At 38.7% G+C, this 15,389-nt stretch overlaps 1 protein-coding gene across 3 annotated transcripts in view; it reads right to left on the bottom strand.

Moving 5' to 3' along the window:
- LOC121711134 (corticotropin-releasing factor receptor 2) overlaps nt 1–15,389 on the bottom strand; it is a 168,295-nt gene that overhangs the window by 80,176 nt on the left and 72,730 nt on the right. For all 3 annotated transcript variants that reach the window (XM_042094494.1, XM_042094477.1, XM_042094485.1), the window contains 6 exons: nt 14,657–14,763; nt 14,159–14,276; nt 13,386–13,539; nt 10,010–10,070; nt 8,305–8,377; nt 7,457–7,542 (listed from right to left, as the gene is read on the bottom strand). In XM_042094494.1, coding sequence (XP_041950428.1) covers nt 7,457–7,542; nt 8,305–8,377; nt 10,010–10,070; nt 13,386–13,539; nt 14,159–14,276; nt 14,657–14,763 — 599 coding nt within the window. The remainder of the gene's footprint in view (nt 1–7,456; nt 7,543–8,304; nt 8,378–10,009; nt 10,071–13,385; nt 13,540–14,158; nt 14,277–14,656; nt 14,764–15,389) is intronic.

Raw genomic sequence — 15,389 nt, 5'->3', positions numbered from 1 at the left:
GACCATACATTTTGGTAGGGCAGAAAGTCTGACTTTTTTTAATAGCCTATCATTTTGGGCTACATTAAAATTACATATTTTACAGGACTTTGCGGTATGCTTAAATCATGTCACAGTCAGAATTGTAGATCAGTAACCCATCAGTTAAGTTTGCACCGTTCTCATCACGTTAAACCAGCGAAGTATAGCAACGTTGTTGCTATGGGTAAACAAAACTATTTTTTTTTTGTGTTCTGTCTGGCCTGCTAACTATCTAATATTTTTAAGTAGTTGGGTTTTATAACTGCAACTCAAGACAGTTGGGTGTTATGGATAATTGTCTGACCACTCGCTGTAGAAACTAGGCTATATTGATAGCTCATTCTGAATGCAGCAGCCTATGCCATACCTTTGAACACCGTTGCCTTCTCGTTTTTGCGCTGTCAAAAGATGCTATTAAATCCACTAGAAGCTAGCTACTAAACCAAGGAAGACACCAGGGTTAGCTAACATATCTTCTAATTTCAACCTCTCAAATAGTTTTTTTAAACAGAAACTCAACACGGTTAACAGGTGCAACACTACTCGCCATTTCTGCATCTTGAAATGAAATGATAGGCCTAATTTATAACTGGCGGAATAATTTGAGTAGGCTAGTTCTAGAATATGACCATGGGGCAGACTACTTTACGACCATACAGGCGTCTTTTAGCGCGGATTGCAATCCTTATTGAAGCCGCCAGGGTTATGCGATAATTTATTGAGGAATGTGATCGTCGAGGTGCCCTGCCCCAACATTGCATGACAGATTAAACTCAACGAGAATCGCCACCATCATCCAAAAGTTGATGTCAATAGACCAAAAATAGTTGAATGAACTATAGATAATTAATGTGACAATCACATTATTAAAAGTAGACTTGGAGCAATGATTTACTGAGGAACTATTTTTTGTGGAGGATGCTTCAGGTAGTTCGCTGCCCCACCTGCCCATATGGACCGCACGCTCCTGGCCCTTAAAAAACCCACAAACTGACTCTCAGACACATAACAGTCAATAATGTGACCCGATTTAAAGTGGCTTTCACCCCTTTGGACACTCACTAAAACATAATATATTTCATACCTGTGTTGCAGCATGTAGGCTAATGTTAGCTGCATTATGTAATGACATACAATGTCGTAAATGCTAAAGGTTAGCCTGTCGGCTACCTGAAAAGTTTGAGTGTTTAAACTAACATTTACAGTGGTCTATTTGATAGTGTATTGGCCCTGACTAAGTTCGTGTGATGTATAAACCCCAATCCTTGTTGATACAAGTACCAATATTCGTCAAGAAAGTTTTTAATCACATTAAGATTTTCGCCATAGGCAGTAAAAAACTCCGCCATCTTTGTCAATATTTTTCGCAGAGAAAGTTTCAAACTATGACCATAACGGCCTTTCCAACAATCAGAGGCATCACTGTGGGATTGTGGGATTTGTTCAGGATTGTGGGTAATGAAGTACTTATCCAAGAGATCGCGAATAAAAGGCATTTATCTCAAAACAAGGTTAGTGCCCCATGAACTCTTGGTGTCTATAGGAGCATATACAATCGCTTAGTACAGCCGTAGCTGGTTTTATGTCTACCACGTGCAGTTACGTTTTTATGGCTTATTCCGCAATTGTCAATGGAGAAATTGCATTGAATTTTTACATCCGGCATCGGCTGTGGGCGGGACTGTGCAGCTCTATACAGGAGGGAGGAACTTTCTCTCGTTGCGTTTCAAAAGAGAAAACAGATGTCACTCAGTTTTCAATGGAAAACAAATTCCAACGTTCATTTACAGTGATGTCTGCCGTTCATGACACATAATGTGAACTAATTCACGTTCAAGTTCTTTATTAAAAAAATGTGTTGCGTTCAGTTCAACGTTCAGAAAAAATGAGCGTGTTCAATGAACGCGTTCTTTTGAACTCGTTCACATAACCGTTCATGTGAGAAAGGTCGGAAATAGGCGACCCGCCAGGCCAGCTCTAACCTCCGAGCGTGGTAAACAAAATCGGATATTTCAGGCAGTAAAAGCCTGCATGGTAAAAAAAAAAAGATTTCGTTAAAATCTAAACACCTATGACTACTGAAAAATGTAAGATTTATTTATCAAATGTTATTTAAAACATTGTTGTTTTAAAATTGGTGCTTTTACGATATACTGTATTGATCATTTCACTATGCATAAATGCAATTATGGATGGACTACCTTTTTCATGATCATGACATAAAATAGGCCTATCAAATAACACTAATGGACTAATTATTTAGACTTGTAATCTAACAAGTTAACAGGCAAGACTGGAGACAGAAAGAAACAAGCATTTATACTGCAAGAGAGTTGGAGGGAGAAAACAGAGAAAAGGGCTCTCAAAAGAGGGCAAGACAAAGAGGAAAGAGACAGAATGTGGGGCTTTCCCAGGTGAGAGATGTGTGAAATAGTCCAGATTAGTGGTCTCTAAGTGACCCTGTTAATGTATTGATCATTTATCCATAGGCTACAATCTTGATGTTATGCTCTTATAATCTCTCTCCGTCTCCCTGTCACACACACACACACACGTTTTCCTGTATTCATAGGCATGTAAACATGCCTATTAAAAGGTTTTGTCAGCGATTCTGGATGACGTCATGTCCGTTGATATTTGAACCAAACACCAACAAAACACCAGAGATCAAACTCTTGAATCCCCTCCCCAAACTCCCCTTCCATCTCCAGACTCCCCCCAAATGTTTGAATCTGTGATAACAACAAACCAAAGAAGCTACAAACACAGGGGTGAAAACACCCTCTTTGCAGAGGATTATTTAACCATGATGGCAGCGTAACATTGGTTATTTCACAGAGATTGACCTAGCCCCACATTTCCAGCAAGAAGGTCACAGTGAGCACATATCAAAATGATGATATTTAATCAAGGGTGGGCTGTCTTATTTGAAAAGGGTTGGAGTAAAAGTCCACATTACAAACCAGATTGCCCAAAGCCTATACTATACATTATACAGTAGCATTGGACTGTATTACACTATAATGTAGGGGCTTAAAAAGCAAGCCTCTTTGACTTTGTCTTAGGACAACCTCAGAGTATAATGTTGGTCTAAAGATCGTTGGGGCTGAGCTACTGAGAGTGGCACATAGCACACTGGTGGGGGAAAACTACAGCACAGGAGCAAATGCAGGTTGTGGTAACAGGAGGAAACCAAATTCATCAAGGTCGCCTCTGATATATTGTCATATCCACTATCTGATTTATTTAACCAATCTTTAACCACTGGTGAGGTCCCATTAAGATGGAAATGTGCCAGGGTAACCCCAATCCATAAAGGAGGTGATCCATTTGACCTTAACAATTATAGACCCATTTCCATTATTAGTAGCGTGGCAAAAGTTTTCGAAAAGCTAATATTTAATCAATTATATAATTATATTAATGCGTCTTCTATTTTGTCTCAACATCAATCAGGTTTCAGACCTAAATTTTCCACCACAACTGCTTTATTGAAGTTCACCAATGATGTATCATCATCCCTCGATGATAATATGTCTACTGGAGCGATTTTTATAGACTTAACCAAAGCTTTTGATCTTGTTAATCACTACATGCTTTTAGACAAACTTCATGCTATTGGGCTCTCTAAACAAGCTCTTCTTTGGTTTAGCTCTTATTTACATTTTCGGCAACAGTGTGTCCTTTTTCAGGGTAGTCTATCCTCCTTTGCCATTATGGAAAAGGGTGTCCCTCAAGGATCCTCGTTAGGGCCTCTCCTATTTTCAGTCTTTATCAATGACCTTCCACAAGCTTGCTCAGACTGTTCTATTCACTTATATGCTGATGACACAGTGATCTATAATTCCAACTCTAATATTTCTAAGATACAGAACACTCTTCAGACAGACTTTGATATTATTCAAAAATGGTTCCAATGTAATGACCTCCTGTTGAATAAAAAGAAATCATACTGTATGCTTTTCCCAACAAGATCTACTGTTAAACAAACAAATTTGTCAATTAACTTTTTAGATGGCACCGCTCTTGGTAGAGTTGATGAATTTAAATACTTGGGCTTTTGGCTTGATTCTCAACTCTCCTATAAAACCCACATCAATCATACTATAAGAAAGCTGAATTGTAATATAAGGATGCTGTATCGTTTCAATAATTGTTTTACACAGCAGATCAGGTTGAGAATTGTGAAGCAATTATTATTTCCAATTATAGACTATGCTGATGTAGTATATCAGAACTCCACTGAGACTTGTCTTAAGCCTTTGACTGTTGTCTTTAATAGTATTTGCAGATTTGTATTGAAATGTTCATACAGGACGCATCACTGTATCCTGTATGATTCATTGAATATTCTGTCACCCAACGCCAGGAGACAGTTTCATTGGTTCCAGCTTATTTTTCAGTGCATACATCTTAGTTATCCACTCTACCTGCAACAACATTTAATACCTTACCAAACAAACTATAGTTTGAGGCACACCGAATATCTATCATTTACAGTACCACATATCTCCAAAGAAAGCGGCAGGCGTTCATTTAAATACAAGGCTCCCTTTGACTGGAATAGCCTGCCTGGGGCCTTAAGATCAATTACATCTTTGAGTCGCTTCAAGACATCTTTGTTCACATATCTGAAAGCAAATAACCGTTGTAATTGTTTTCATTAATGCTTTTTTGTGTGTCTTTGATCTGTCAATATGCTCTGTTATAGATATGTGAGCGTACGTGTCTATATTTTCGTATATGTGTATGTATGTACTGTGCGCATGCATATATGTGTCTCTGTATGTATATATGTGGATATGAAGATGTATGCTTGTTGTATATATGTGTATATGTATGTATTTTTAGGGAATGGGAGCTGTTGGGGGTGGGGGAAGGGGGCTGTATGTGAGTGAATGTGTATGTTGTATTGTACTGTACTGTAGTATCTTGTCCTTGTACCTTTGTCTTTGTCCAGTCCTATCGAGGACCCTCTTGAAAATGAGATGCCACATCTCAAGAGGCATTCCTCTTTAAATAAATAAATAATAAATAATAAATAATACTGTGAGTTTGCTACATGCGATTGGTATCGCATGAGTGGTAGTAAGTAATGCTACATGCACTTATTTTCTTCATATTTCTTTTGGATTAGCACAATCTGATTCTGATTCACTGGTTAAATGGGCACTTTGTGGGCGGGCACTCATGCCACAACCAAGTGGTTTCATACATGCTACGGATAGCTTGACGCTGGTAATCATGTAAAAGGTCATTTTTTTGTGACACAATAAAGTAATGTTTATTAAACTATGGTTAATACACAGGTGTGATCAATAAATAGTTGTTTAATAATGTTTGTTTTTCACTTTTTTTATGTAAATCAGGTTTTTAGGCTGTATACTTGTGTACTGTATACAGGGAATTTGGTTTCTGCATTTATCCCATCCATGAATTAGTGAACACACAGAGCACACAGTGAACACACAGTGAGGTGAAGCACACACTAACCCGGAGCAGTGAGCTGCCTTGCAACAGCGGCGCTCGGGGAGCAGTGAGGGGTTAGGTGTCTTGCTCAAGGGCACTTCCAGCAACCCTCCGGTTCCAAGCCCGAAGCCCTAATCAGTAGGCCACGACCGCCCACGTATTTGCATAAAAAACTGTCGCGCACTTTATACACAATGCTGATAATATGGGCATTACTGTAACACAGTAGCTGAACACATCTAAATTGAATGAGGGAGAGAGGGTACAATGGGAGCGGCAAGGAGACGCTAGTCACTTTGGTGCTTATCACTGGAGCACAAAGTCAAATAGAAACAGATGGGTCCATCAGGAGTTCCTTTATCCAGGACAAGTCGGGGACAATACTGAGCACAACCCACTTATTAAGCCCAGCAAGCCCTGTCTGTGTGCAGCATTGCAGTGAGTCGAGAATCACAACAGTGGAAGATGGGAGAAGACTCTTAACACAATTAAAGAGGGCTTACTGGTAATTGTCCCTCTTCTCATAATTAAAGGTTCTCAAACTATTCCTTGTGAAAGCTGCAGATGGCAAGGTTGTTTTGATCATATTTACTGAAACTGTCACTATGCTCCGACAGAACAACATAAATCAGCCAGTTTTAGAAAAAAACTTCTTTTACTACCTCCACCTAGAGCCTGTTATTTGTTTTGCAAAAATCCACAGCTCCCGGTTCTTCTGGTCCAATCAGAGCAGGGCTGGGTGAGATCTGACTGTCAATCACAGTCTGGTGCTCACTGATGAGCACAAACTCTATGAGAGGGTGCTTGGTGGTAGTGGGGGAGGGGCATGAGAGTTGTAAACATTCAAAATTTTGGCTAAGTCCCCTCAATCTGTCAGCTGCAGCTTTAATGCATATGAAATGATGTGTGTTACAAAATGCTTAGGATTACCTTATTAATAGTCATCGCATATACAGCTCAGTTGAATGCCAGATGCAGTGATTTATAATGCTCTTTTACAGTGATTGCTATCAGTGTACTAACCAACACAACTCTAGCCTTCCAGTCTTTCAGCTTTCCTTGGCAACCTGATGTAGATAACAGTGATTTCTAGCTATTCGAGGCAGGTGGCCTATTGACTGCATAACTACCTGCGGCTTTTGTTTTTATTTCTTGATTAGCTAATACATCTTAATGTTTTCAATATAAGCAATGACAGTCCACTGCAATTAGTTTGAAATTCTACTAATGACAAAAAATACAATGTTTTCTTAAAAAACAAGAGTGTTCAGAATTAAGTCATGGAAATAGGATCTGATTATAGACATTTTTTACTCTTTAATCATATGACGGTCTCTAAGACACATGTGTGTGGTCTCATGTTATGTGAGTGAGGGTACTTTGACATTAACTTTCACATCTAACAGGAGTCCATTAAAACACTTATGATGCATTATACATGGTGGTAATACTAGACCAGAAGCATCTCTGATGTGCTGCATCAAGAGCAAACGGGTCTTACATAAACAGATTAGATCATTAGGACTAACGATAATTAATGCATGACTCAAGAGTACTAAAGATCCATTACCCAGGACAAATATTTTCATTTGCAAAACATCACCATGGAAGTGTGAGTTTGGAACATTTGGAATATCTCTACACTCCTAGGTGAAACCATCTTTATCGGAAGCAGTTACTGTAGGTGACTGCAGGCCCTTGTACCTTTCATACAATGCTGAAAAAGTGATTTGGATGCTCATTTGGAAGGACTGAGATAATATGTGACCCTCTACAGATCAGTAGATTGGTTCAGTAGTTTTAAAGTTATGTGAGCAGGCACACAAACACACACACACACACACACACACACACACACAGAGAGAGAGAGACACAACTACTGTACAATGCCTGAGGGTAATTGAATACATGAAAAATAACAATTATTTCTCATTTAAATAATTCAAAACATTTAAATCTAACTTACCTGTACTGTATAGTTTCAGATGTGGTGGATGCTCTCAGTTTTGTCATAAGAATTCTTACAATGTTGAAAAGGAATACGAAATTTATCTTGCACAGAAAAGGGAAGAGTAAAAACAAAGGTCATTTACAGGACAATATTGGATATATTTAACTGATTAATATATACAGAACAGACTAGACCATTAATAGGCCAAACAACATCTACAATATGCTGTAAACATGATAAAAACAAAATCTTGAAATGTAAATTATCGCATATCACCATCCAATAATGTTAAGATGTTGTTACACTGCGACAGTCTAAGCAGCAGTCTGTCAATTCAAAGTAACAAGACGATGAATTAAAAAGAAAAAGAAAGTCATAGTACAAATAAATAACAAATAGAGACGACTAAATATATAAAACCTACACAAAAATCAATGCATCTCTGTGACCTACATGTACGCTGATATGCATGACCTACATCTACGCTGATGAGGCAAAAAAGGGCCACTGGGAAAATAAACAGACAAATGAGAAGGAAAGTATTTCGAGGTCTACCAATCCTCCAGGCTTCCTCTTCACACTGTCATATTTCTGCTACTGTTATCTGCCTCAGCGGCCAACTCAGAAATTGGTCTGTGCTCAGATTATGCATATACAGCACTTCTTCTCATACGCACGCACACACACACACACACACACACACACACACACATTCTAATGCCTCCACTGCATGCAAATATGCATGACTGAGTTACGTGATTAGGTTTTCTTTTTTGTTTACAAATAGAAATATGGAGACCTTATAGGCAAACAACTTGCCAAAAAGTCACATAATGTAAAAAAGGGGAAAGAGCTTCACTCACCAGCAGAACAAGAATCACAGGCCCTTGATAAATGTAGTCAATGTATTTTCCAGGTTCCTTCCCAAACCAGCATCTGCATAAAGTCAAATTCAAGGCATGAACAACAATAATCGTAAGACACAGACATTTATTTAAAGGCTGTTGTCTCTACGTGTCACCTGGTGAAGCTGTTTAAAACAACATGTACTGTAAATGTACAGATACATAATGTATTGAAGTGTTACCACTTAAGCAATATATGGATCGTAGTTCATATGTAAAGGACACATGATTAAGAAGAGAGATGCAAAACAATACTATATTCCACATCACTGCATTGTTCAAGATTGATACATGTTGATATATGCCCTTTACTTTCTATTAAGACTTTTAGTTAGAGTCCATTCAGTTGCATTAATAATGGATAAATGCCCCCCAGCACACTCGCCAAGCACAGGCTGTTCCCAACTGGTCAGGAGGAAGTCCATTCTAAGTGGCGGAAACCTACATTCACGGGTCTCATTTCCAGGAGAATGCCCTTGCTGTGCCACTTAATTCAAGGGTATTCACTCGGAGTAAGTGTACAAATTCTCTCTCTCTCTCTCTCTCTCTCTCTCTCTCTCTCTCTCTCTCACACACACACACATAGAAACACATACCCACACATACACGCACAGACACACACACGTGGATATATATAGAAAAAGAAAATGGTTCGGTTGTTATATATTTTAAGAAATTCCCTTTATTCCCTTATTCAATTAGAGCTCACATCTGTGTGGGAGAGATGGGGGTGGGGTGGGGGAGAGGATGAGCAAGCTTTTAAATAGGCAAAGAATCCCTCTAACTGCTCCCCTGGGCCTGCTATCATCATTGTAAATCAAACTGCATTCAGGCCCATAATATCATACAAGGGCATTCACAAAAAAGCAAATCCAATTTGTATCTGCACTGATACTGGGCAATTGTTTTTCTAGTTGTTGGCGTATTCATCAGCATTCAACTCCTAGTCTTACTCTATTAATTGCAGTAACAAGATGTTTCTTTGGATCGTTACTGGCAGACTAGATTTGCTCAGAATTGTTTCCTGCGGAATGTTCACCATCAACAACAGCAATTTCCATCAATCTAGTTATCAGCAAGGCCCTGTGGACCAGGCAAAGGTCCATCACTCCTCTGGGACTGGCCAGCACATGGTGTGGACTACTGATTCGATTCTCCCCTCCAGATTTCATGTAACGGCTTTTAATGTGAAGTCTCAGAGGGATGGATATGCCTCACAACATTCAGCTTAACTCTAAGTCAAACCATGAACCATTGAGAAGATGACTTGTCCTCTTTCATATACAGCATGTGTGACTCATCCTAGCTAGAAATGGTAAGAATGCCAATGTGTTCTCCAATCAACCCAACTCCACTAGCCAAGTAAATTACTTTACCAGGTGATTGGCAGTGTCTTTGGAGTGTCTGTGTGACAATTCCTCAAATTCAACTTTAAGTGGATGAACAGCAAAATAACCTATTCATAGTTTCGGCAAAGGAAATCTGTTAAATGGGAACAGTACTCTACATCTCATGTATTCAAGTCATGCATTTGTGTAGGCCTGACTCACTCACTAACAAAGCCTGTCAAATGTTGGCATTGTATCTCTTATGTGCCTTTGCTATCTCTCATTGAATAACTTAGAGCCCTTTTAGATGTTCTTCACTGAAATCAAGCACTTACTGTTCATTTTCATTGTACAGCTTTCCTATAGCCCACGCCACAATAATTGGACATGGAATACCTGAAAGGAAGAAAGGAAACAACTGTGTTTTCACCAAAGCACACAAGTAAACTTGATTTAGCAAACATCCAGTTTGGTGAAGGGGGTATGTGTGGGGTGTTTTTGAAAGAAACTTCAAGTACGACCAAATATTTCACTCCTTGTGGTGGACTGAATTTCAATGCAGCTTTAAATGCGTCCTTAGCCCTGAGGCCTGAAAGCAGCTAGCAGCAGTGTACGAGTGGAGAGGCAAGCTGAGGAAATCCACCGAACCCATGGGCTGAGGAGAGGCTGTGTGTGCTGAGTGTGTGATTAAGTCCCTTTTGATCACGCTGAGTAAGCTCTAATCATTTGCTTCTATGTGGCTGACTGTATTAGCTTAGCCTTTCCCCATTGAGTCTTGCTAAGCTAAGCCTGGTGCTTCTGATGCCAGAAGTCCCGGACCTTGGACTGGGGCAATGATTATTTCATTTTGACAAGTCAAGAAAAAAAGGCAATGTATTAAAGAGGATCAACAAAACCTTTAACACCATAATCATTCCCAATTTTGGAGCCGTGTTCACATTTTACACTACAGTCAAGCCTTTTCAAAAGTCAACTGTCAGACCCTATCAACACAAAACATTCACATGAGGAATAGTTTGATATTCAATATCCATAAAAAAACAGTGTTTAAATATGACTGGCTGAACCTGATATTTCCTGAAATAAGCATGCCTGTGACCAACAAATATGCCATGCATTATAAATCTATAAACAATACCTTACCTTAACCATCAAACTTTATGACCCACCAATTTGTATGCTTTTTTTTCTTTAAGCAATGAGTTGTTTTTTACCCGCTGCTCAAATGTGACTGCAGTTCTGTACGAAATCTGTCGGGTTCAAAACATGTATTTCCTCTGCATATTTTGCTAGCTGCCTGGTTCATATGCTCACATTAGCTTAGATAAGGACTTTGTCTGTATTACAAATATAGTGGCTCTAGCTGCCCACTGTTTACCCTTGCGTGACTTATCTCAGGCAAAATATAACGAGTAAGGAGCTAAGGAAAATAGCACCATTGTTAAAGCAAGTTAGATGAGGGAAAATATCTCCAGTGTATCTTTCTGGACGTCAAACAAGTATGAATGCTTTAAACATGGCATTTTCTGTACACGAAAATGCCCTAGAGCCTAGGGATATGTTGCAAAAGTAAGCCCTGCCAAAAAAGCCCTGCTGTGGTTACTCACTGAGTCGAGTCTAAGTGAGCTCACAACTGTGTTTCAGTTGAATCTTTAAAGCCCTTCTGTTTAAAAACAAACCCATTGATTACAAACCATTATGCATGTGCTAATACAGAAAAAGTAATTAAATCAGAGCAAAACAAGGTAAGAGAAGGTGAATGAGAGACACCTGAACTGGGAGGATTTATCCACACATGTAATTCAACCCCAGCAGTCTCTGACCTTCATGCCCCATTCACAACAGTGGATGGTGAAAGTTCACTTAATCCAGGATTATCTCTGACACAGATGTTCCATTTCTGCATCAGGTAATGTGGTGGAAATATTGCATTACATGTAGGATAAGCAAACTAAGTGTGTGTGTGTGTGTGTGTGCGCATGCGCGCGCGCGGTGTGTGTGTGTGTGTGTGTGTGTGTGTGTGTGTGTGTGTGTGTCACATGATCCTAATGATGGAACAATAATTGTCCTAGTATACAGTAATAATTTTATATTAAACCACTGTGGATACTTAGCACCCATAAGTACCAAAAGTGAATGGGTCTGGATATGGTGTATTCCATGATATCAGACTTTTATTTCAACAAAAGTCTGATATTATGGAATGCACAATGATATTTATGGACACATAAGCTCTGTTAAAAAATGTTGCCGTTTAAGATATCTAACAGGCGAGGCAACAAGTGCTGTTCGATACAGATCAAACTATCTTTTCCTGCTTTCTAAGATATCTTAGAACTACCCCTATAACACACACACACACACACACATAAAAGTAGACAGTCACGCAGTCCTGTCCAATAGCACACAGATGACTCAATGCAATCTGACCTATACTGTATGTTCTTTCGCTTTAGCACTGAAATATTGAAGCAGAGGGGGGCATCTGTAACAGTCATTGGCATGATGACTGACAACACAAGAGTCTTAACTGAACACATTTGCTGGAAATGGACATAATGCATGGAACTGAGGAACATGGGCATCTCTGGCTTCCTGGTTGCAGCTACAACCTCCGATGTGCACATATAAAAACCACACACACAGGAGCCAATACTCCTCTCAGATATGGTCTCTAAACCACAATCACAGCCAGAAAGCTAACAGAGGAGAGAAACATATATCTTCATTACGTTACAATGTAGCTTGGGATTTATTCACTAACTTCTATAATCAATTCAGAGTGCTATACTCCCTGATGACTGATGGTACGGCTATACTGACTCATGGTAGGGAAATGCCAGACACTGACTTCACATTTCACTGTTGGTGATTTCTGTATGGAATGCAACTTCAGACAAATCTTAATAAATAAGGGTCATAATGAAATTACATATATTACATAATTAAAACTCAACAAATTATTATGAGATCTTTTTTCAACATGCTGTTATTTAAAATACTATGCACTGTGCTTTCATCCCACAACACTGTATTTCATGATTTTTCCATACAAAATATTTCACTTTATAAAGCCATCTTTCAGGACAGCTACCCTGTCAGTTCTGAAGAGCATTCAGTCACTCTCTGTTGCACAAACTGCTGCATATGAGTACCATGGAGGACGAGAAACCAAAGCTTTTAGGTTATTATTATAATTAGTATGACCTATGCATCACAATTCAAATGACTCGTTTGTTTTATCAAGCATTTGCAATTCCAGGTTCACTGATCTCAATGGCAATTAAGTATCACTATTGCTGCATTTAACTGAAAAAATGCAAAAATTCATATAATTAATTTAAAGGTACAACTGATACAACTAATTCCTTGGGGTTGGTAATGGAACAACTCTGTTGTGTAATTATTGTGAGTGTAATTATTCCATTTAGTGTGCAGTGGGCAATGCTTTCCAATGACCCTGCATTGACCCTGCCTCCCCCTCGCTCCAAAATGAAACAATGAGCTGTAGACAGCTTCATCACTGTAATGGACATCCCCGGGCAATGACATTTCTTTTAATTGGTTGCATCACTATAGCTTTATGGATATGTGTGTGTGTGTGTGTGTGTGTGTGTGTGTGTGTGTGTGTGTGGGGGGGGGGGGGGGGGGGGGGGTGTGTGGACAATTAAACATAGCAATCACAAACAAAAGTGAAACATGCCTACTTACACCATCCAATAAACAGGAACACCCACTTCCTGAGCTTATCTGTGGAGTAAGTCATCACTATGGCAGTGTGGAGGTAACAGCCTTCCACAAACATCCAGAAGAAATTGGTCACCACAAAGTAGTTATAGATTGTTGTTATAAGGCGGCACCATGGCTGTAAGAAAAAAATGCACACACATAGCATTCACTAACAGCGATAGATTTATATAGATAGACAATACATTTCTGTTCTGTACTGTGATAAAACATGTTACCAGATATACCTTTGACATATATTTCACTGGCTTGACAAACAAGGAAAATCATTATTGACTAGCACAATTATTGATTGTGCTATTATAATCTTAAGGGTAACAGTGTTAAGATAGAGGTGATGTGAGAAGATCAATTCCACTGTACCCCCCTTAGCTGTTCTAAGATCACTGTAACCTTCGGACTTCAGAGGCTTGTTGCTTTTCTTAAACGCTTATTACATATACCTGGCAAGACTTCATATAATAAAGGCACAGCAACGAGAAAATGTAACGATTTATTCATAGATAATCATTCTTCCGCCAAGTAAATATATTTCTTCTATCAGAATGGTTGCCAAGCAATGTTGAGTCACAGTAACTCTAACTTTTGTATCAATTTGTGATGGCACAGTAATATAGTATGAAATGCGGTCAACATGAAGGGTTGCACTGGGTTTTACAACAGCATCGAACATGATTCAAACGTGATTCCAATCATATTCAAGGACCATAACTATCAGTTTTGGACAGAAATCTTACCTCATTGCTTTCATGAATATTGTGATCAATCAGCTGTAGTAAAAACCACATGACATTCCTTAAGATGAAGGTGGTAATCAAGTTCCAGTGGATTATGTTACGAAGGCATCTAATACTCCTGGAGTTAGAGATTAAAAGAACATAGAGCATTCACATAAACATATGATGAGTCAGTTTCCCCCTTTGCATTCCTGAAATGAGTTAAGACATATTCTTTATTTATACAAGGTGGACAACAGCCTAAATCCAAATGGATGCTCTGGAGCTTAAATAATGTGTAATGAGCAAATAGCTCAGAAATAGGAGCTCTAATATCTGTCATGCATCAAACATGTATATGATATAAGACATGCAAATTAATATAACAAGCAGATAGTGAAATTATTATTTTACTAACTGGGCTACATAAGATAATGAAAAAGTTGGACATTTGTCTTGAAATAATATTGTCCTCCAGAATCAGTATATAAAACAGATAAAAAGCAGATGTAAACTTGCCTTAAGCAGAGGAACAGTATGAAGGCCACAACTAAAGCTCCCACAGATATACAATGGCCAAGGTAGTTTATGATTAAAGCAATCTTGTAATGCATGGGGTATTTTCTCTGAGGGTAGAAAAACAGGACAAGATATACATATTTTAATATATTGTAATTGAAATAGCCCATCTTTAGAGAATAATACAGGCCATCTTAAACAAAGATGATGCTACCAAAAGGAGTTTCCCAGGTAAAATGATTTCTGTTGGGCAATAGCAAAGTGGTTAGAGATTGTGTCATGCAACCTGCACTGTATTTATAGAAGTATTCTATACATTCACAATCTGTTTGATTTTAACATATTGATATTATTATAACGGGTGACATACAGTTATGAACACAGACTAGAACATATTCCTCTGATTCCCTTCGGGTGGTTCTCTGCCGCCTCAATGTACAAAAACAAAATCATTCAGGCTGAGAGAACAACAAAATGGCTACCTAACCATAGGCTGTGGATCAAAAAAACCTGTTTATTATCACCATCCTATAGTACTAGTACTGAGAGTGAATTAATTTATTTACATCACCATCTCCAACTTTGGATGATAACAGAGGCTAATGAGGCTAAATGTCTTCACATAACTAATATATGTATTTAGTAATGCCTCATAGGATCTGCATTAATCACTTATTGGCCTCCCTAAGCCTCCATCAGGCTCTGATGTCTCTGTCTTGTGGGAGTATAAGAT

Source organism: Alosa sapidissima, chromosome 1 (assembly GCF_018492685.1).
Source record: "Alosa sapidissima isolate fAloSap1 chromosome 1, fAloSap1.pri, whole genome shotgun sequence".
Lineage (NCBI taxonomy): Eukaryota > Metazoa > Chordata > Actinopteri > Clupeiformes > Clupeidae > Alosa > Alosa sapidissima.
Note: the sequence above shows the minus strand (reverse complement) of the source record. Positions and strands in the feature narration are given on the sequence as shown.